This window comes from Clavelina lepadiformis, chromosome 9, assembly GCF_947623445.1.
Source record: "Clavelina lepadiformis chromosome 9, kaClaLepa1.1, whole genome shotgun sequence".
Classification (NCBI taxonomy): Eukaryota; Metazoa; Chordata; class Ascidiacea; order Aplousobranchia; family Clavelinidae; genus Clavelina; species Clavelina lepadiformis.
In genome coordinates, this window is record NC_135248.1 from 10,697,054 (window position 1) to 10,716,485 (window position 19,432).

The 19,432-nt window shown below is 36.1% G+C and overlaps 2 protein-coding genes and 1 long non-coding RNA gene across 7 annotated transcripts; 1 reads left to right on the forward strand and 2 right to left on the reverse strand.

Annotated features, from left to right (window-relative positions):
- Positions 1 to 466: 466 nt before the first annotated feature.
- LOC143470416 (coadhesin-like) lies at positions 467 to 6,899 on the reverse strand. Its single transcript, XM_076968534.1, has 11 exons — positions 6,631 to 6,899; positions 4,716 to 4,800; positions 4,214 to 4,427; positions 3,735 to 3,912; positions 3,177 to 3,328; positions 2,726 to 2,909; positions 2,375 to 2,534; positions 2,137 to 2,293; positions 1,917 to 2,061; positions 1,343 to 1,483; positions 467 to 1,266 (listed from the first exon to the last, which is right to left on the reverse strand). Exons 1-11 carry the CDS (start codon positions 6,689 to 6,691, stop codon positions 1,130 to 1,132), a joined length of 1,614 nt encoding a protein of 537 aa, XP_076824649.1. The 5' UTR covers positions 6,692 to 6,899; the 3' UTR covers positions 467 to 1,129.
- Positions 6,016 to 9,662, forward strand: LOC143470417 (uncharacterized). The gene is made up of 2 exons (XR_013119365.1): positions 6,016 to 6,108; positions 9,288 to 9,662. It is a non-coding gene; the product is annotated as an uncharacterized LOC143470417 (long non-coding RNA).
- On the reverse strand, positions 7,646 to 18,269 carry LOC143470415 (GATOR2 complex protein MIOS-like). 5 transcript variants are annotated; one of them, XM_076968529.1, is made up of 21 exons: positions 18,088 to 18,269; positions 17,636 to 17,853; positions 17,306 to 17,413; positions 15,563 to 15,743; positions 15,266 to 15,403; positions 14,214 to 14,402; positions 13,847 to 13,939; positions 13,645 to 13,776; positions 13,383 to 13,455; positions 12,838 to 13,086; positions 12,550 to 12,649; positions 11,897 to 12,096; positions 11,467 to 11,684; positions 10,834 to 11,013; positions 10,234 to 10,325; positions 9,979 to 10,139; positions 8,901 to 8,969; positions 8,492 to 8,538; positions 8,311 to 8,395; positions 8,078 to 8,153; positions 7,646 to 7,905 (listed from the first exon to the last, which is right to left on the reverse strand). In XM_076968529.1, the coding sequence occupies exons 1-21, from the start codon at positions 18,244 to 18,246 to the stop codon at positions 7,839 to 7,841; spliced, it is 2,835 nt and encodes a 944-aa protein (XP_076824644.1). In that variant the 5' UTR covers positions 18,247 to 18,269; the 3' UTR covers positions 7,646 to 7,838. The 5 variants fall into 5 exon arrangements, with proteins under 5 accessions (XP_076824644.1, XP_076824646.1, XP_076824645.1 ...); XM_076968531.1 differs by lacking the exon at positions 17,306 to 17,413; XM_076968530.1 differs by lacking the exon at positions 8,901 to 8,969.
- Positions 18,270 to 19,432: the final 1,163 nt, after the last annotated feature.

Below are 19,432 nucleotides of genomic sequence, written 5' to 3' on the forward strand. Positions count from 1 at the left end.
TAAAGCTGCACAAAAATTATAGGATAAAATCTAAAATGAAAATAAATACGAAAATTAACATGAAAACGAGAATAGAAATTAAAATAAAAAAAAAACACAAATCAGGTTTTGCTATTTTGAAATGAAAAATCTTGCAAATAACGAAGTGATAATCATAGACCATTATATACACGTGATGTACCAACCAGCAGAAACCGCCTTCATTACCAAATGACTTGACTTACTTCCGCAGAAAGTAAATAACTTGATAAGTGACTTTAACTTTGATGACTTGGTTACGACTTTTCTAACTCCTGTGTCGACATTTTTGTTGTCCAAATATTTTGTACGATAGGGTACGTTTAGGTTTCCGTTCTTGCCAACACTGTTCCCGCCTAACATTAAAACTTATGTAATAACTTTGAATTAATGCTTAGATATTCCGTTGCATTTACATTACTTCTGAATTGTAATCATCAAGTTTTTTGTCGACTGTGATTATGTTTATTGTACATAAGCTGGAGCTCGTAGGCTAATAAATACGAAGATAAAGGATAAGAGCAAGTTACGACATGAAGCTTATTCTTGAGTTGGGTCTCATAAGACAAGGCTGATATTGCAGCTCGTTCCCTGTATGATATTAAGCATATATATGCTAATCTACAATACAACGTCACACAATATCCCGATTAGTAGCAACTAGCAATAGAGAATAAGCAAAAGCATCGCTTTACTTTGTAATAGAAGAACACTTGTAGGCCAAACTACTGTATAAGCAAATGCATGAAAGCCACCATACTGTTATCAACATACTATAACTATATAGAAGTAATTACAGGATAGCAAAAGCAGGTTATCTTCAAGATTAGAAAAGACGACGTTTTAAGGACATTTAAGGCCACGATAATGATGGTGAGATTAAAAGCTTAAGTGTAAGCGTGTGATTGCTTTATTTTCCACAGGTTTTTCCTTACTTAAAAGAATTATCGACTAAATTAAGCGGCTTTTTACGATCAGACAATGAATTCAAAAACGTTGACCACAATACAAAACTTAAAATAAAATCTTAATTTATAAACATTAGCATCCGCCCAGCTTCTCTTTAGACACCAGATACGGTAGTGTAGAAATGACCTCATCACCTAAGCTTTTAGATACCAAGATCTATGGAGACTTGAGCTCGGAAATGGCCAATGATTACATCAAAGTCGTTCCACGTTGAACCAAGAAAATATGGACATGGATCAGTGTTCGTGGCGTCAGTACCGCACGCAAATCTTCGAAGCCCTAACGATACAAAGGTTTTGTAAATATTTGACACTGGGTGTGTGAGAAACAAGTAAAGAGCAAAGCTTTCTTATACATGTTTGCTCTTGTTCCCAAATGTCGGCCCGTGTAGCAGGATTGACAACGCTGATCCAGAACATTGTAACGTTGCCAGCACTATTTTCAGGATTCAAGGGATGTAAGTCTTGATTTAAAACTTGCAATATTAGTTCTGGATCTAAAAGACAAAATTAAAAGAGTTTTCTCAATAGCGTGGCGTGAGTTGCAGTAGATTTTGCCCATATATAAGTACTTTTCCATAAATGTCTTTTTACTCATTTCAGATGACACAATTATGGCTATGCCTTGATCTAGCTATTTCCTGCAGTACGGTGCTTATGCTACAGCGAGATTAAGTTATCCCCAAGTGGTACGATGGACCTATCCTCAGGTGCCCCTCTATACTGTACGTACAGGCAAATTGTTTACTATTGTTCACAAAAATTTTGAAGTAAAGGTTTTAGGCGCAATATTAGAAAAAAATCTGTACTTGCATGCAAATCATATAATACAAATAAACTCGTCGATGATTGCGCTTTTGTGCTGACTTTTAAAAGCATGTATGCTTTACATACATCACGTGCATGTATGTACAAAGCATATACACTTACTAAAAGTCGATACTTCTGAAGCAAAAACAATCAGGTAGTTTTGATTGATTCTGTCACCCCTTGATGTGTTAAAAATTGCTCGAGATCCACAGAATGCCGATCCCGGGTAAGACGTTGAACCGCAAAGATAAGGAGAGTTCAAAATCTAAATAAACGACATGAAAACAGCACGAGTAGTGTATAAACGATCCGTTTTTATTTTGTTTATATATGCACTAACGGTGGATTCTATGTCGGTTGTCGAATCAAGGAAAATAGTTGGCATGTAGTCGGTGTTTTCAGATTGTCCACAAGTGCTTGATCGAAGCTGGCTGCCCATTTGACTAACTGCAATGCGGGTGCGCGAAGGACTCACTTCATTCCAAGATCGGACAAAGCTTGAAAACAAAAACCGATTTTCGATGATAAGATTTTTTTGTCAATATCCACTGTGCGATTTAAATCAAAGACATCTTTACCTGGCCGCAACTTGGGTTTGCTGAAGATAGTTGGGGATGTAAGTAGTATTATAACCGTCAGATGTGTTGGTGATAGGAGTCGCAAAGAGCAGGCTATTGCAATCATCTACGGTAACTGAGACGTCGAGCAAAAGGAGCAAATCTATGTCCGGGTCATTCACTAAAGACAAACCGTTGTTTTGAGAAAGATATCACTGATACAAAATACGCCATATCATATCTAGATGGACAATAGCAAACGAAATCCAGTCGTATTGTGCAATTATATGCATCTGTCATATTGTATACACTGGACGAGCAAGTCCGTCTAGGTACGCGATAATCTGTCCTTCCGTGCCAGCATGTACTCACGAACAACCGGTGTAGGCCCTTGTTCTTCGCACGCCTCGTTAGTTATGGTGCGGATGCAATCGAGTGGCGTAAATGAAGGAGAATCGTCCCGACAAACCCGGGTTATCTGGATGTACTCTCCGTTTAAACACGTTTTTACTCCTTCAGAATATGTTTCGCAATAACCTTCATTGCAAGGCAACACCTTAAAAAGATTTAAGAAATGAAGGCAAACAGAAAAATACACGTTGATTGTTGGTGCTGTAATTTAATGATTAAAATTACATCCAAGGTCAAGGTCAACATTTTTAAAGGGCTTTTTCTTCATTTTAATTTGATACTTAAATATCAAAACTATAAAGAATTGCATGATGTAGCCTACAGGCAGTAAATTGATGCGACATTAAAAACTTTTGGAAGCACGAACGGCCCATGCTACAAAAGAAAAATTACGAACGAGAATTCAAGTTACCTCCACAGAATCACCGGTACACAAAGAACTATTAACGATACTTCCAATATCATCCAGGCAATCTCTTGACCGAAATATCACACCTGGACTGCAAGCCTGAGTGCAATCTCCAAAGTTTCGCCAATCACCCCAGTGGGGAAAAGTAGTATGACCTATATTTATCAGAACAAAGCTGTCATGACTGTTCATCGACGTGCACTAAGTAAGGGTGTACACTGTACAGACATATAATCACGCGACATTTAATCACGCGACACTTAATCACCGACACATAATCACTTGGACAGTTAATCACGCGACATTTAATCACACATTTACAGTATCGAAAATTGCAAAACACAGTTGACCGTCATCTGTCAAGTGAAATTTTAGTTTATCTTCGTGCAGTTCCTCACATTTCCCATGTGTAAACTTGCAATTTTCGATACTGTAAATGTGTGATTAACTGTCCAAGTGATTATGTGTCGCGTGATTAAGTGTCACCAAACCCTAAGTAAGCCGCGCAACATTAAGTTATTATAATAAGTTGTTATAATCACTCTTTTCCACATCACTGACTGCAAGATTGGAGATTGCAATATTCAAGTACGGTGCGACAGGAAGGTGACATGTCGGCGGCTGTGGTCGAGCATAATCGTGTTCCGAGCCTGTATCCATTGCCACAAAGTTCAGAACACGGCTCTGGAAATATTGTTGGAAAAAATGATGCACACAGACCGTTTCCGCATATCTGCGTCTGTAACATATTATTTATGTGCATGAAATGTGATTTCTTGTCCACGGAAAAGTAAAGCAGTGATCAAGGCAGTGGTAACTTGCTGATCTTTAACCTGGATGGGTATAACAGTCATCCTACCTATAGAAGCAGGTTTTTTACGGGTTTGAAAATGGGTTTAATAGTTTTATTGAAAAATGTCAAGATTTTAACAATCGGTAGACAGCACTACCTTGTTTATACAGCACCATAATAATTATCGTAGGTAGATAATAGAAGATGCCACACAGGTTCGCAGCAAGCAATACTTCCACAAACGTACTTCCTGCGACGAGTTTACTCCTCCTGGACACAGTTCTGTCGCTGCGGCGACATCTGTACCGTTTATTGAACAGAAACGGGTTAAGGTTCGAGAACCCAGTACGCACTCCGGTTCCGCTGACATACAGGCGGTGTAAAAGTAAGGACTCCAATCGACGGGTTGGTCGCACGGAACGGCACATTCCTCATTGTCAGTGCTATTTCCTACGCAGGTTCTGTTAATACAATCTGTCATAGCTTGTATCTAAATTATTCTGTGGATTGTGCACTGATGACATTCAAACATTTTATTTCGCCAAGTAGCCTATATAGGCCTACTTTATGTATATATATATAGCTACAACAATCTGGCAAGGCAGTACCAATAGGCCTATTGCACAACACAAATTTAAAGAAACTACAAAAAATTTTTTCCAAGCTTATCACAATCAGGAAGTTAAGCAACAAAAGGACAGTTGGCAAAATGCAATTTTAGCTGTTGTCTGCAAGCGGCTTTTGCTTACCCGGTACAGTTTCTGCTTCGAAAACGACCGCCGCCTTTGCACGGAAGACCGAGACAGTCGCCCCAATCAGACCACGTGCCCCATTCTAAAAAGATAAACAACTCCAGTGTGCGTTTGCGTAAGTTAACATTTTTCTCAATTTAGTTTGTATTCCTCACTGCAAGTTATCACGTGTAAGCATTTGGAACAAATACGAAACGATATATCAGGTGGCCTTGCAGTTGAGTTTAACAAAGCGATAGGGCGTAAGAAAATATTAAACAGTTAAATATGGCAACGCCACTATAATAAACTGTAGGCCTACCGTAAGTGAGTGGCTGCATGTTTAGATCGCTATCAACTATGAAAATAACCGAAAATAACAAATATCATCTTAAAGGGGGATGTCCAGCGTCATGATGAATCTAGTGGCATTGACAGGCGCTGTTTCTTTCTGTCAGAAAAGTGACGTCAAACTTAAAGGAAAGATTTTATTACTCAAAGCAATTCGCCCTGTTTTGTAAGTTTATCTTAATGCAATGTCTTTTCTTTACTCCAGGTGACGTAACGCATTAATGATTTTATGATCTTGCTTCAGACAATTACGTAAGCAGCTTTAAGACTTTAGAAGAAGCTTGAGAGAAACTAACCAAGACAAATAACGCATCTGTTTAAACCGAGTTTGAGGGATTTCTGACCACGTACTAACAACTTTTGATGCCGTTTACGAGTTATGAAGACTACTTCGAGAAACAATAATAATTAATTATCTATCTTGGACAGGCATGTGCAACCTTTTTCACTGGAGGGCCAAATACAAAATTTTGAATGACAACGCGGGCCACAGGATTTTTTTCCAGAAAAAATTAGTATCATAAAACGACTTTCCTGTGCAGTTTATATAGTTAAAAAATAGATTTAATGTAGTCCACGACACGAAAATGCGAAAATTTCCATTGCTTTGATGTAAACTGCATCAAATAGTGATGGCTAGTATGAACTTCTAACATTTTGCTGAGCACCACGCGGGCCGCTTTGAACAACCTGGCGGGCCGCACTGTGGCCCGCGGGCCACTGGTTGCACATGTCTGATCTTGGATATAACAATTAATGCGCAACTTATAAAAGAGATACCGATAATAAACTTGTTTACTTGATCTTATCTACTTGGCTAAACTGTGAAGTGCATAAGACTGACACCTTAATTACACCACTTCTTGCGTTCACTTATAGTTGTTGTAGTTAGCTATTGGTTTCTTTATTATATGTCAACCTGTATATAAGTAACCGCTTTCCATCTCAAAAAGTATGAGTTGCTAAAATGAAAGATACCAGCGGAGAGCTGTCGTGTAACGACTAGCTCGGGGGTGAGCGCAAAAGATCTAATGGTCGATAACTGAGTGTCTACTGAATGGTAAGATATGTCTGAAAGATGATCATGGAATGTATATGTAGTGAAGCGAATGTAAAGAGTTTAAAAGTGATAATTACCCTTCGCACGTTATGTTTTTTTCTGGAACGTTAAATAGATTAATTATACGAAAATTTGAGAGGCTAATCTAACATAATGCACGTTAAAGCAAATATTTGTCTGTTATAAGTTGGCTGCTGATGCCTAGAGTTTTCTAGGCTGAGTTAGCTCCCTTGGGAGAATAGATAGACAGATGCGAGTCACAGTTAATAGAGGAAAAAGTCATCTCAATATAAAATTAAAACAAGCTCGTAAGAAACAGATATTTCTGCTTATCAAAGGCTTGATTTAAGCTTTTTCAGAGAATCTGCATAAAAAGCTACAACCGGCTCACCTGGATTACATTTTAGCATTGACCAAACAGACATCTAGGCTAAAGTTAGATTAATTTCAGAACATTCAGTAACTCAATAATTTTTAAGTTAATTTATAAGCTCCATTAACAAGATAAAACTAACAACTTACGTGCTTCCACATAAACCAACGGCAAGGCAAGTAATAAGGAAAAGCAAACTATTTGCTTCATTTTCGAAACTGTTTGGGTTGGGTCGTACTAAAATGTAAACAGTCTGTAGCACTCAATATAGCATGTTTAACTCGTTGGCCTGGCATAAATTACGGACATTACGTTTGCATGGAGGAAAGAGTTTTGTCACTTCTACTAATACGATGCAATTTCCACCCAGAACGCACACAGGAAGTTCTTATCTTTCATGAAAGCAATTATGTTGTTTGTTTATGAAGTGGAGTAGCCTATTAACTGAAGCTTTGATAAAAAACCACCAAACAGAAAAAACTGCGTTTTTCCCCCAGCAAATAACTAAACTATTGGCAACTACCACTTAGCCAATTAACAGAAAGTACGTTTAGCCTATACTTTCGCGAAAAACCACATCCAACCGATTGAAATGTGGTTAAGAATAGATTTAGGGTCGTACACTAAGACCTACTGCATGCTAAGCCATAAGCAAAAGGAAATTATTATTAACTTAGCCCACTCACAGATTAAATTACGGTAGATAGAAAAACTTGGCTCATTGGATTCCAAAACATGGCGCAAAATATAGCTTGCATATACCCATGAGTTATTTATAACAACTGCGATCATTATGAATAGATTTTTAACTAAGTTGTGTTTGCTTTTGCAACACTGTCGCTCGAAAGGGCGTGGGCCAAGACAAGATACCGGTAGCGCATCACGTGACGTAATTTTGAGGCCGTTTGAACCTATATTCAGATAGTCCGACTCACTGAACGCCACTTGCTTGAGCAGACTGTGCAAATAAAACCGTAACCAATGAGATTTTACCAGACCACAGATATTGATAGTTCACCAAATACAGCCACTGAAGAAAAAGATCATCAGAGAAAATAAACCTTGGGTTAATACCAGTTGAAAAAAGACTAACAGCATAGCGAGTAAATTATGATAGACGACTAATTTGTTTGGAGTAATTATTACAAACAGGCCATTTTGTACTTATCGGATAACGATATTATTCTTTTATTAATATGTATCGTCTCACGTCTCAAAACAAATGCATTGGAAAAAAAGAATGGAATGCGGTAATAATTTGGCAGCCAGCCGTTTAGAACACTATTCCATATAGGAAGTGTACAATTTCGTTGGCGTTGATTCTGAATAAGTGAACATAATGCAAGTTGTATGCGGCTCAACCGGTTGGTAGGTCGGACCCACAGTAACACTCGCAGTCGGTAACTGGACATTGAACATGTTTCCTAAAAACATCATAATTCAAAAAAAGTACAACATTTTTACATGATACAGCTTCTTCTGGCTAAACCAAGTGAACGTTCTTCCATTGTAATAGTAATACTGGAACCATTTACAAGTTGGATGCTGAACAAAGTCTAAAATAAAGTTAAGGTTTGAAAAAGAAAACTTTCTTACTCAAACCACTCCATCAAGTGAGCTTGATGACCGCCATGTCTGCATTTCATACACCAGGATGTCCATTTTGATACATCTACCATATACAATGGCACGAGTGACATATAATCAATTTTAACAAATTTAAAACGTATTAAACAACAACCCAGTCAAGGTGATATTGGATACCTCAGTCACAAAATTAAGTTCGGGTGAAAAATATATGCTGTAGTATGGTTGCAGGAGTAAGTTACCTGTTTCATTGTGCCTGGTTCCTAAATGCATGGAACAAACGGAACATCTCGGTAAAGGTTTACGACAGGAAGGACAGCTAGATATCTGGCGAACATAAAGCGCGTGAGAGGTTGCCAAGCGCAGTAACGACACAACAGCTGCATTAAACTTCAAGAACAGATCATCAAAAGTTAAACTCACTGAGCTTTGCATTCCTATCCCACCGCCCATATATCCCCGGCCACGGGCTAAAACGTAAAATATTGAAGCCGGTTATAGTGTTTAATATAAGCAAACTGGCTAAGGTCCTATCTAGTAACACATTATGTGCGCCAACACGAAGAAGAGGATAACAGTCCAAGCCAGGCCCGTCTTAACAGCATAGCAGCCCTTCAAGCAACACGATATATCGATAGGTTAAAACATGTATCAATCAGTATGGTGTACAGGTAAGTTTTTTCGCTTGTAAGACCCCTCCCCAGAACAATGTGTTTTTGTTAAGACGATCCTGGCTGCCACGCCGAACAACAAGCCCACCACCATATTAGTAATACTGTGTGTGCATTTGAACTAATTGTGCGTTTAAGTGCCCCACACTTCAATGCTATACCTGGCGACACTGGCGAAATTAAATGATTAGGTCGGGACATGATGGGTGGCTTCTGGTCCTGCTGTTTGTCTGTGAACGTAATTATAACCACACAAAAATCTCCATGTTCTATATCTTATTATATTACGTTATCCATGATTTTCTATATTCAAATTATAACCCTGAGCTTTGTGCTTCCTTTAAGTACGCTTACTGACCATGTATCATGCGGCAGCATTATTGTATTTTATATACAATTGCACAGTTTCTAGATATCGTTTCTCTTCATTGTATAAGCCATACATTATACGAAATAAATGTTTCTGACAACACAACCTAATTCATAGCATATTTGTAATATGTAGTACTTTTACAGCTAATTTCTACCTGTGTTGGGACATTTTGTAGAAACTTCTATCGCATTCAAGGCTTGAAGTTGTGAGCTGACAAACGACTTCAGATTCAAGCTAGACTGACTACTTTTTGGGGAAGCAACCTTTCGCATTAATTTCACAAGAGATGACGGACTTTCGGTGTGGTCCTTGCTCTGGCGATAGATTCGTGGAGACAATTCTGCTGTATATGCTGGAGTACCAAGCCTGGACCTCAGTATCGTCTTACTGATCCTCACAGGCGAAGTGATTGAAGCTTTAGCGCAAAAATCTTTTAAACACTGGCTATTGCAACAACGATAACCATATTTCTGTAAAGTTGGTGATGACTGAACCATGTTAACCTAAGTTTATAGCAAAATATAAAACAAATCGGCACTCTGAAGGTTAACTTTACTTTTGATTTTTATATATTTCTGCAATACAGGAACTAGAGCATGTCTGGTTCATACGGATACAACCTAAATCATAGAGTAGGAAACTATTGAACTAACAGTTCTTGCTTTTCAAACTTTCTACGGACTACTGAGGACAATGCTACTTTACTTTGTACAACTTGCTTTAGGTAAAGAATGCATTCCATATTCTGGCATTTCTCAGTATCATAACCTTACTGTAGCTGAGAGATTTCACATCAGTACTTACACATCCAAATAGTAAGTTTCAAAAAAATTTACAAGTCGCAGCAAACGATCATAATGTCTTACTTGTAGTAGGTGCAGGTGTGCTGGAAATGTTTTTATTGCAGTAGTTACAGTGAATATAAACTTGAGAGGTGGTTCGTTGAATGCCGCTGGCTTTTGCCCATTGCAAATCAAACTCACTCCTCTCCAAACACAACTTCCACTTGTTAAGAAGTTGACAGTAACTAAGATTGAGAAATAAAAAGATTCGCGTCTTTGCAAGCTCCACTTTTGATCTAATTAGTTATTACTTTTTATTATTTGTAATTACTGAATTACCTCTCCTTCCAATGTAAAACATTAGGACCAAGCAGAGTCTGGGAGTTGTTAGTTTGCATAATCACAAGCAAAGCAGTCTGCATATCACCTGTCTGAATAAACATGAACAACGTTTGATTAATTTAAACTTGGGTGTGTTACATTTTATAGGAATTTTCGAAACAAGAAAGTTAAAAAGTGAAAATAACATCTTCTCAAAATTAATTAAGATTTTAAAATATCTATATAAGATCTAATATGATATAAGACATACAGTATAATAAAAAAGAAAACATATTAAAACAAAATTGATCACAGACCGAAAAATATCAAAACAAAATTTGTGCCAATACTTTTTGGTTTGGAATAGTGGTTTATCTGTTTTGTATTTGGAAAAATGTGATTCGTTATTTCGCTGTGAAAAAAAATTCCAGTTTGGAAATTTCATGTTTTGAATATTTTGGTTTTCCATTTTCTTGTGTTTCGCTTTCGGTAATTCTGAACTGAAATGTTATAGCGGACTAAAAGTTCTATGTAACTGGCATTTAATATCAAAGAAAAATTACAATTAACAAACAAACAAGAAAAAGAAACTGGTATCTATAGAAGCAAAAAATTAACCTTGTTGACATAGTTCTGCAGTAATTGCACTCCATTACTGCCAGTTAAGCCAGTTACAAGTGCTCCTGATAAAGTACCAAGGCTTGTCACATCACTTGCAAGACGACTGAGGTAGCTAACCAGTGACGAATCAGGAAGGTATATACAAGCAAATGCAACACGATCTTGCACTAGAATGGTCTACAACAGAGATAAAATGCTGTTTATTGCTCAGAGTGTTATAGAAATAGGAGTGGCTAATTGTAACAAATAACAAGTAACAAATTGCGCATGTGCTGCTACCACCCACCACAAATCAACTATCTTTTGCTTTGTTTTTACAATTATGTAATAAATTGATTGGTCTCATTTAATTATCTTCCGGCGTAAGTTTTTTGTTTATGTTCAATATATTGACAACACTAATTTTATCATTAATGCTAAAGAAGCAGATGATTTCAACTATGACTTAAAATATACAATAAGTAAAAGAAAAAAGGCAATAAGCTTACAAGTTAGAAACTTTAAAAAAGTCTATGATAATTAGTTAACCTTTGACTGCAATTTAAAAAATGTTTTTACGTTACACAGTAGAAACACAAACAAGTTTAGGTCAATAGCAAGCACTAAGTAAACATGGGTAGAATGACTTACTTTATTGCTTAGTATTGGCTCAAACGTCAAACTTTCATTCTCATTTGATTTGTTTTCCTCAGCACAAGCAATGAGAAATGCAAAGGCCATTTGCAAATATGCACTCTTGAGTTCATTCTGCAAACGTCGGCAAGTGTCCAACCACAAAGTTGGGCTTCCACTTCCAGTGTAACCACTCAAAGCCATAGCTACAGCTGAAAACTGCAGGTCAGTGTTACCTGGATAGACAACAAAGTTCAATGCGAAACAAGAGCAGTCATGTTTTTAGTAAAAACTCAGCCTCTTTATTGTACTTCTAACAGCTAAGCCTTACTTTCAGTCAGTTCAAATATAAGAGATGTGATATCAAATACGTGAAGTGTGCTGTACATAATTTTACACAGTTAACAACTTAACACACACAGTAACAGTTTAACAATTTAACACACACCTTTCTTTGAAGAAGCAAGATTTAAAATCTCAATTGCTAGTTTTAGATCAAGATGCCAAACTGCAATGGTGCAAGCTCGTTCTGTTGCACCAGAAGTTTGCAAACGTCTTACAAGTGCTTCTCCGATGCTGTTTCGTCCAAACCTTTCCACAGCTTTGCCGACAGAGCTTCCCCAATCACATAAGCTCAAAACAGCATTTCTGAAATATTGTTCCAAAACTTTATAATTTTAAAAGTATTGTTACGGTTTTGACATAGTTATTTGAAGGCAAAGGGACCGTTTGAATCAAAAGTACATAGTCATATTAAATGCAAATAAGAGCAGAAAAATCCCTTAAGGCAAGACACAACTTTTTCAAAACATTTTAACAACTTTGGAATAGTACTGAACAATGCTAAGCTATATAATTGCTCCTATGGCGCAGAAAGGTTCAATCCCGGCGATTAAGGCAAAGAAAAAATACACAAAAAAGTAAGTTCCATATTAACTGCAACACATGAACATTTTCAGGGGACTTTGTTGCAGCCACCAGATAAATGTGGATTATAAACAACCAGTATCGTAGTTGAAATGATTTTATTAACAAATGTCTTTTATTATTAGCTACAATTTTCATCACTAAATTCTATTTTGTTTGATATAATTTTCTTACCTTTTCTTGCTTGTGTACGTGACACTTTTAGTGGATGGGACACCAATCCATTGTATAGTTTCAGTTGTTGAATGATTTGTATTTGAATCGCCGATCGATTCTGCAAATAGAAAAATTGTTAAGCAATCCTAATCAATATTAGAATCATAAAAGTAATTGCTTAACAGGCCATGTATATAACTAAACAATTCCTGTAACTTGACACTTGCAGTGTTTATGACTGCAGTTTTAATGTAACGCAGCATTATGAATAATACTGGTATTCATGCAATACTTAAAACAATATACCCTTCATTACAGCCAGTACACCGCTGAAATAGGCAGACTTTCCGATTTTAAGTGACTGTCTCCTGGGCGTTGACCTTGGTTTGTTGTGAATAAAACCCGTAGTGGGTTGGGGTCCACTTGGGGAAAGAATAGCCGGAGTAGATGAATTGGGTTGAGTAAGATGATTAATCCTGTCGATCCACTCCCACAGAAGATGAAGGTCAATGTTCTCTGGCTCCAAACACAGCTCGATGTTTTTTAAAGGATTATCTGTGAAAAATCAACATAATCTTATTAAAGGATAAGAACAAATCATTCATGGATACCCAAGCGATGTCATTACTGTCGATGCAAACATCAGTAGTAATTCATAGTTCAACTGTCTCAATAAACTTATGTAAGATACAATTAAATGCCACCAAAATTTTGATGAATGCAAAAATAAACACACTATGAATACTGTATATATATATATAAAAATTGTGTAGCTGCTAATAAGGAATATTCACATTGGTTCGACTTAATCCATCCACCTAACTATATGTAAGCAAAAAATAATACAGTACCATTTACTAAACCGTAATTGTTTTTGGCCCTTTTCATGATTATTTGACCCACATCAACAAATTCAGCTGAAAACTGTGAAAATGAAGTATACCATAGGTCAACATGAAAAATTAATTATATACTGTATGAATCACAAACATGAAATTTGAAACATAAAAATATTGTAACTGTTCACAGCGAGCGATGGCAAAATTAAGCAAAACAAATTTAAAACAGTTGGCACTATATAGCCTATACAGTTATTAGCTATACAATACATACTATGCTGTCGGAGTTTTGGTGAAATGCTAAGTTATCTGGATGTGAATAATAAAAGCAGTCATAACCCGATGTTACAGAAAAACTTCGATTTCCGTTCCAGCATGCAGATGTTCTTTCCAGTATTCCAGTAACCTGTGTACATTTTATACTTTGATCATGTCATGATTAAAAGTAGTGGTATCATTTCTTAAATCAATCTTACATGGAATGAAGAAGCATTGCTTAATGTTAACAGGGAATTGGGTTGCACAGGAAGCCAAGTAAAGCCGTTAACCCATGTCATCCAGTCTCCAGCCTAGCAGAAAAATGATTTTACTAAACATAGTGATAGTTGAATTTTTGATGCTGTGAAGTAGGCTATTGTTAAAAAGCATTCAGCATATTACCATACAAGTTTATTTAACAATTTCTATTCAAGTTCATCCGTCCTGTTTTCAAAAGCATACCTAAGTCACCTAATTACAACAACAAACGGCAAAGCAGATGAATATATTACAGTATAAAAACGTCGAAAAATGAGATAAGATATATAACAGAGTAGTGGGGGTGGGAAGATGCAGTTGACATACAGGCAATTTTGGTTTTACGGTCCTCACGATTGGTTGGTAACCAACAATATTGAGATCCTGGTCTGAATAAAGTGCTTTGTGTAGCTCATAAACATACACAACATCATTATCACTTGCTACTCCAAATCCGTCATGACCAGAATTTAAGAGGACCGCTAACATTCCTCCTCTGTGTGGGCTCCATTCTACCTGAAGAAAAGTATGATCATAATATGACATTACGACAATCATAACCTGTAACATTTAAAATAAAAAATTATTGTCAATCAATGCTAAGACATGCTTTCCTAATCTTCCGAACCGACACCATGTTTACTATTTTTATGTATGTATAACTGTATACATATATATGTAGCAAAGAATTTGAAATAATGCATAAACATAACTGTATATGAATTGCTTTCATATCTTTCACTGTAGCTAATTCAAAAATACAAAATGATTAGCTTTTCTCACACAAGCACCATCATTATACAGCATTGATAAGTTTTAAGAATCACAAATTTTGTTGCAAGTGATTGAAGAAATTTTAACAATCATGAAAAAACTTGGCACTCATTGCCTAGTGTTTCGACTAGTCACCAGTTAATGACTAACGCAGGGGTGGGCAAATTGCGGCTCGCGAGCCGCATGCGGCTCTCCGGCATGTTTTTTGTGGCTCTTCTAGTCGAATCGTAAAATTTCAAAAAAATTGTAAAGGCTACCAAGAGTACCGTTTATGAACGTTTCTGTCTATTTTTTCTTTATTTAGGCCAGCATTTCGTTTATGGCGTAACACTATACATAGAATCCGACATTGTTTTCAGGTATAGATTCTATACTCTATGCTATGGCAAAGTGCGCCTCGCCGACATGTTTTTTATGGGTCTTCTAGCTAAAAAGTAATATCCCAAAATGACTACTAATAATATAATAACCAAATTGACAAACACTGATTTTGCGGCTCGCTGGTGTTCATATTTTTCCGCAAGTGACTCTTTCATTGAACAAGTTTGCCCACCCCTGGACTAATGGCTTTCAAAATTTGGTGAAAATATATAATTATTTCCTACCTTTCTGATATTATTGTTAACTGGAATGTTAACAACAGGTTTCACAAACTTCCTCAAATCCCAAATAGAGACACTATTTTCACCAAATGATGCAATGCGGCTATCACAACATGGGTCAATGCAGATTCCAGATGTTGCCTGAAAGTTGTACAACATGGAACAAGAAAAATTATGAAATAAACCATCACTGCGAACAAAAACAAAAAGATCATGATGTTTCTTGTTGCAAAGAATAGCATATTGAATTAAAACTGTAATAACACATCATCTAAGACATTTGTTTCACTCAAACCTTACCTTGTGGTTAATTGTTGAGCTCGAAATGCTACTTGATGGTGAACGAATATCATAAACACGAAGAAATTTATGATTAAATCCAGCAATTAAAGTACTTGTTTCGCCGCTTTGTCCAATCCAAGCCAGAGAGTTAACTGATTCGCCAGGGGTCAGTTCAACTAGTGGTTTAACAACCACAGATCTGTTTCGAAAAAATTTTCAGAGCCTTGGTTACGTATTGAAGTAACAAAGAGGCAATAGAACTGTTGAATTACTATCTTAGACCTATATATTTCTATTGTTATTTAGTTAAGATCAGTGACCTACTTTAATTACATAAGTTTTTGATGCATGCATAAATTAATAGCAACAATCGATATCTTTCGCAATTTGGCAACATGCTGCTATTTAGGCATGTGTGAGAATTCAGTAAGAGAAATTTGAGATGTTTTGTGTCCTTAGAAGATTCACGGGCCTCGAGGAAATTTGAGAAGGATGCAGATAGTTCTTCCCCAGTGTTTCATCCCTAGCGTTTCGTCCCCAAGGCATTTTCTCCAAATATCATGTCGTCCATGGTCAGTTTGTCTTTGGTCACCAGTGCTTAAATTGTTTACTTTAAATGTATATGAATAATCAAAGCTGGAGTGTGCTTGTTTTGTCGCTTACACTTCTGCTCTTTTTAGCAATGAAAGATGTTTTACTCCCGCGCATTTTCTAAAACCAATCGCATTGGTATGTTACAAATTTGTATTGTAAAACAACTGTCTAGCTGTAATCTAATTATAAGTGCTTATCATTATATTGTATTTGTTGTAAATTTACGATATGATAATAGGTATGATAATATATTAGTTATGACTACCCTATCGTTAATTTTTGTATTCAATTCGCATTCAAGAAAATGGCATAACACATTGCTTTCTTTGCTGTTCAATGCGTGAAATGTGAATTTAACACGCTTTAGTTATGAACAACATCATACGAAAGTTTGCTTTTGTCATAACTTGTAAGTATTTTGTAAGGTCAGAGGTCTCACAATTACCAGAAATACAATTTTACAATAAATCATTTTTCCTTCAGATAATTTTTCCAAAACATGGCTGGCTAGTTATTAATAACAGGTGTGTTGTCGAGCACGACATACATCGGCACAGCGTAACAACGTTGAGATTCGTCTTTAGCTTTGCTACTGACACAAGTAAACAACAGCCAACTCCTTTAACGCTATTGCCAGTATTTTGCAAAAACTGAACCAACGAAAGTGGGATACAAACCTGCAAAGATCATTTTTTTATCTGACATCAGTTTATATATAGGCAATGTTACGTAGTCGTAGAACGCTGCTACACTCCACACTTTTCTTTCTTGTATCTGTGTTTGCAATAACCATGCAGAAGGTGTCGCGAAGGCATGACCAATAGGCAGTAATAATGATACCAATGTATGTTGCTCGCTAATTGCAAAACTGCAGTGCTTTTAGCAGAACACATTGCTCTTTAGTCTTCAGTATAATATAAACTTGTAGCAAATGATATAATCACGACATATTAAGAATTCAGGTTTGACTCCATTGGTATATAGTACGTATGTGTGTATGGAAATATGTTAGTCGGGAATGACAGTTGAACACGAAATAACTCCGTAAATAAAATGCTTTAGGGACGAAACACATTTAAACCAAGTTTGAAAGTATATACATGTAGATAGAGCTAGTTAGTTAATATGTATCAAAAAATATAGTTAGTAACTACCGGTACTGCTTACGGTTGATTAGGAGAAGGGTTAAGTTCTGAACCAGACAACTTATTTCGTTCCGTCATATGGGAGAAATCACCTTTTGAATTCACATCCCAAACAACGAGTGAACTTTGTCTTATTTTCATAAAATGGTCAATGATTAAAAGTTAGATAAGACACACACAGGCACATCTATCATCAATTTACAACCAGTCAGAATTATAAATATTGGAATGGAGATTAATTAACTGTATATATATCAAAAAATCAATATACACAAGTTTGCAATTAATAAAATAACTGAAGATAAAAAATTAACAACTAAACAATTCATATAATACATATGAAACATCATACTTTTGCTTATCAAAACCAACAGCAAGCCAGTTTGGATGATGTGTGTTCCAGGCCAATGCATTACATTGCTTTGAATGTTTTTGAAAAAATTCCCTTTTTGGAAGATGCACCATGGACGAATAATCCATGAATTCAACAGATTTCAACACAACACGGCCATTACTTTGACCAAGTGCAATTATGTCACTGCATTCTTCAGACGGATGCCATGCCATACACTGAAAGACCGTACATAAATTCGTCAGTTAGTTTAAACCAATTGTTGTAGAAAATTTTATTATAATATTTTCATAAAAACAACTGCATACAAATAAACGTTATAATAATTATCATAACTAATAACATTTTTACATGAATATATATATATATGCCGATATATGTAATTGACACTTCAGCTAAAATTGCAGAGTTGACTTTCGCAACATGCACAACAAATAAAAAAAGTTTTATACCTTAACGTCTGTGTTAACATCGGTATCTTTTGAATGAAAACGACAAACAGAGATTTCTTCATCTTCAACAATGTCACCATAACAAAGTTTATAAAAGGAAAGATCACCATTTGTTACAGCGAATGTTTCATGATGATGAGGATTAAATAATATTTCCATGTTTTAATTTAACATAGCCTAGCCATTCTATAGCACAGAAGAAGTTAACTCAAATGGGTTAATGAAATGTTATCAGAAATGAAGCTCTGTATTTCATCAGATCACCCTTGTATGTGTTATTATACCTAGCGGCAACCATAGTATGTCTATATACTGTTCATAAGTCATGATTAAGCTATTAACGATAGGTTGTACAGGTACAGTTAGATGGTTATGATCCTAAGTTTGCAATTAATCCGAGCTGACAATGCCAATTATCGACAAACTGATTATTTACCAATTAATAAAGGTACTTTGGGTTTTGTCCAGAGTATAGACCAGTGTTTCTTAACCATTTTTGTCCCAGGCCCCATTTTTACTTTTGAAAAAAATCGTACGCCTCACCATCCCGACTGGAAAGTACGTAAGTTTTTGAAGAGAAATCATGCAGGCAAAGATGTAAATTTTGGTGTGATGGTGTTTTTATTTATTATAAATTTGCATTTAAACAACCAGATTTTTTGTTTATTTATTATAAATCGGCTTGAAAATAATAAATTTGATGTGCACATTGACAAAACTCATGCATGCAGCTCTCGTACTTTCCACTACGGCCCACCATTAGTGGCATATTTAGGATTGCGTTTAAAAAGAAACCAAACGTTTTAGAAGCTGGGTCTAAAATTTCCGCGTTTGCCCACCTCACCCAAAATACGCGTGGTGTAAAAATGTTGGGCTATACCTAAGAAACTGCTTTAGAGCGTCTCGAAATAAAATGTATTCTCATGTTTATACCTAGGTCTACAACAACTTGCAACTTGTGATGTACAATTTTGAAATGGCATAGCCTACAGCAGTGGTGTCCAACACTGGTATTTGAAATGGCACTTCTTGAGAAAATTCATATTCCAAAAACTAAGATTTGTTACACAGTTAATTGTAGTTCTATAGTTTTTTCACAATACAAAACAATCGCAGATATTACAACAAATAACATAGACTTCTGGTGACCTGTGTCACAGTATAGTAGTCTAAGTGTGCGCACAAGTCAGCAGGTGGCTTTGACAATATTGAAAATTTTCTAAATTGGCCTCTTTTCTGTTTTAAAGTCAAACATAATTTACCATGCAAACGTTAGCACGAGAATAAGTTTTAAGATAAAAACTGGCACGTCAGCGTGTTTGAGTTGGACACCACTGGCCTATAC

What these genes read in the sequence shown, in the direction of transcription:
- LOC143470416 (XM_076968534.1), bottom strand. Translation starts at nt 6,691, where the DNA reads ATGAAGCAAATAGTTTGCTTTTCCTTATTACTTGCCTTGCCGTTGGTT. An exon ending in GAGTAAACTCGTCGCAGGAA is followed by an intron (nt 3,913 to 4,213) that starts GTACGTTTGTGG and finishes AATATGTTACAG; the next exon opens with ACGCAGATATGCGGAAACGG. An exon ending in TTCAGAAGTATCGACTTTTA is followed by an intron (nt 1,484 to 1,916) that starts GTAAGTGTATAT and finishes TTTGTCTTTTAG; the next exon opens with ATCCAGAACTAATATTGCAA.
- LOC143470415 (XM_076968529.1), bottom strand. Translation starts at nt 18,246, where the DNA reads ATGGAAATATTATTTAATCCTCATCATCATGAAACATTCGCTGTAACA. An exon ending in TCTTGCTTCTTCAAAGAAAG is followed by an intron (nt 11,685 to 11,896) that starts GTGTGTGTTAAA and finishes TTGTCTATCCAG; the next exon opens with GTAACACTGACCTGCAGTTT. An exon ending in AACCAGGCACAATGAAACAG is followed by an intron (nt 8,154 to 8,310) that starts GTAACTTACTCC and finishes TGTATATGGTAG; the next exon opens with ATGTATCAAAATGGACATCC.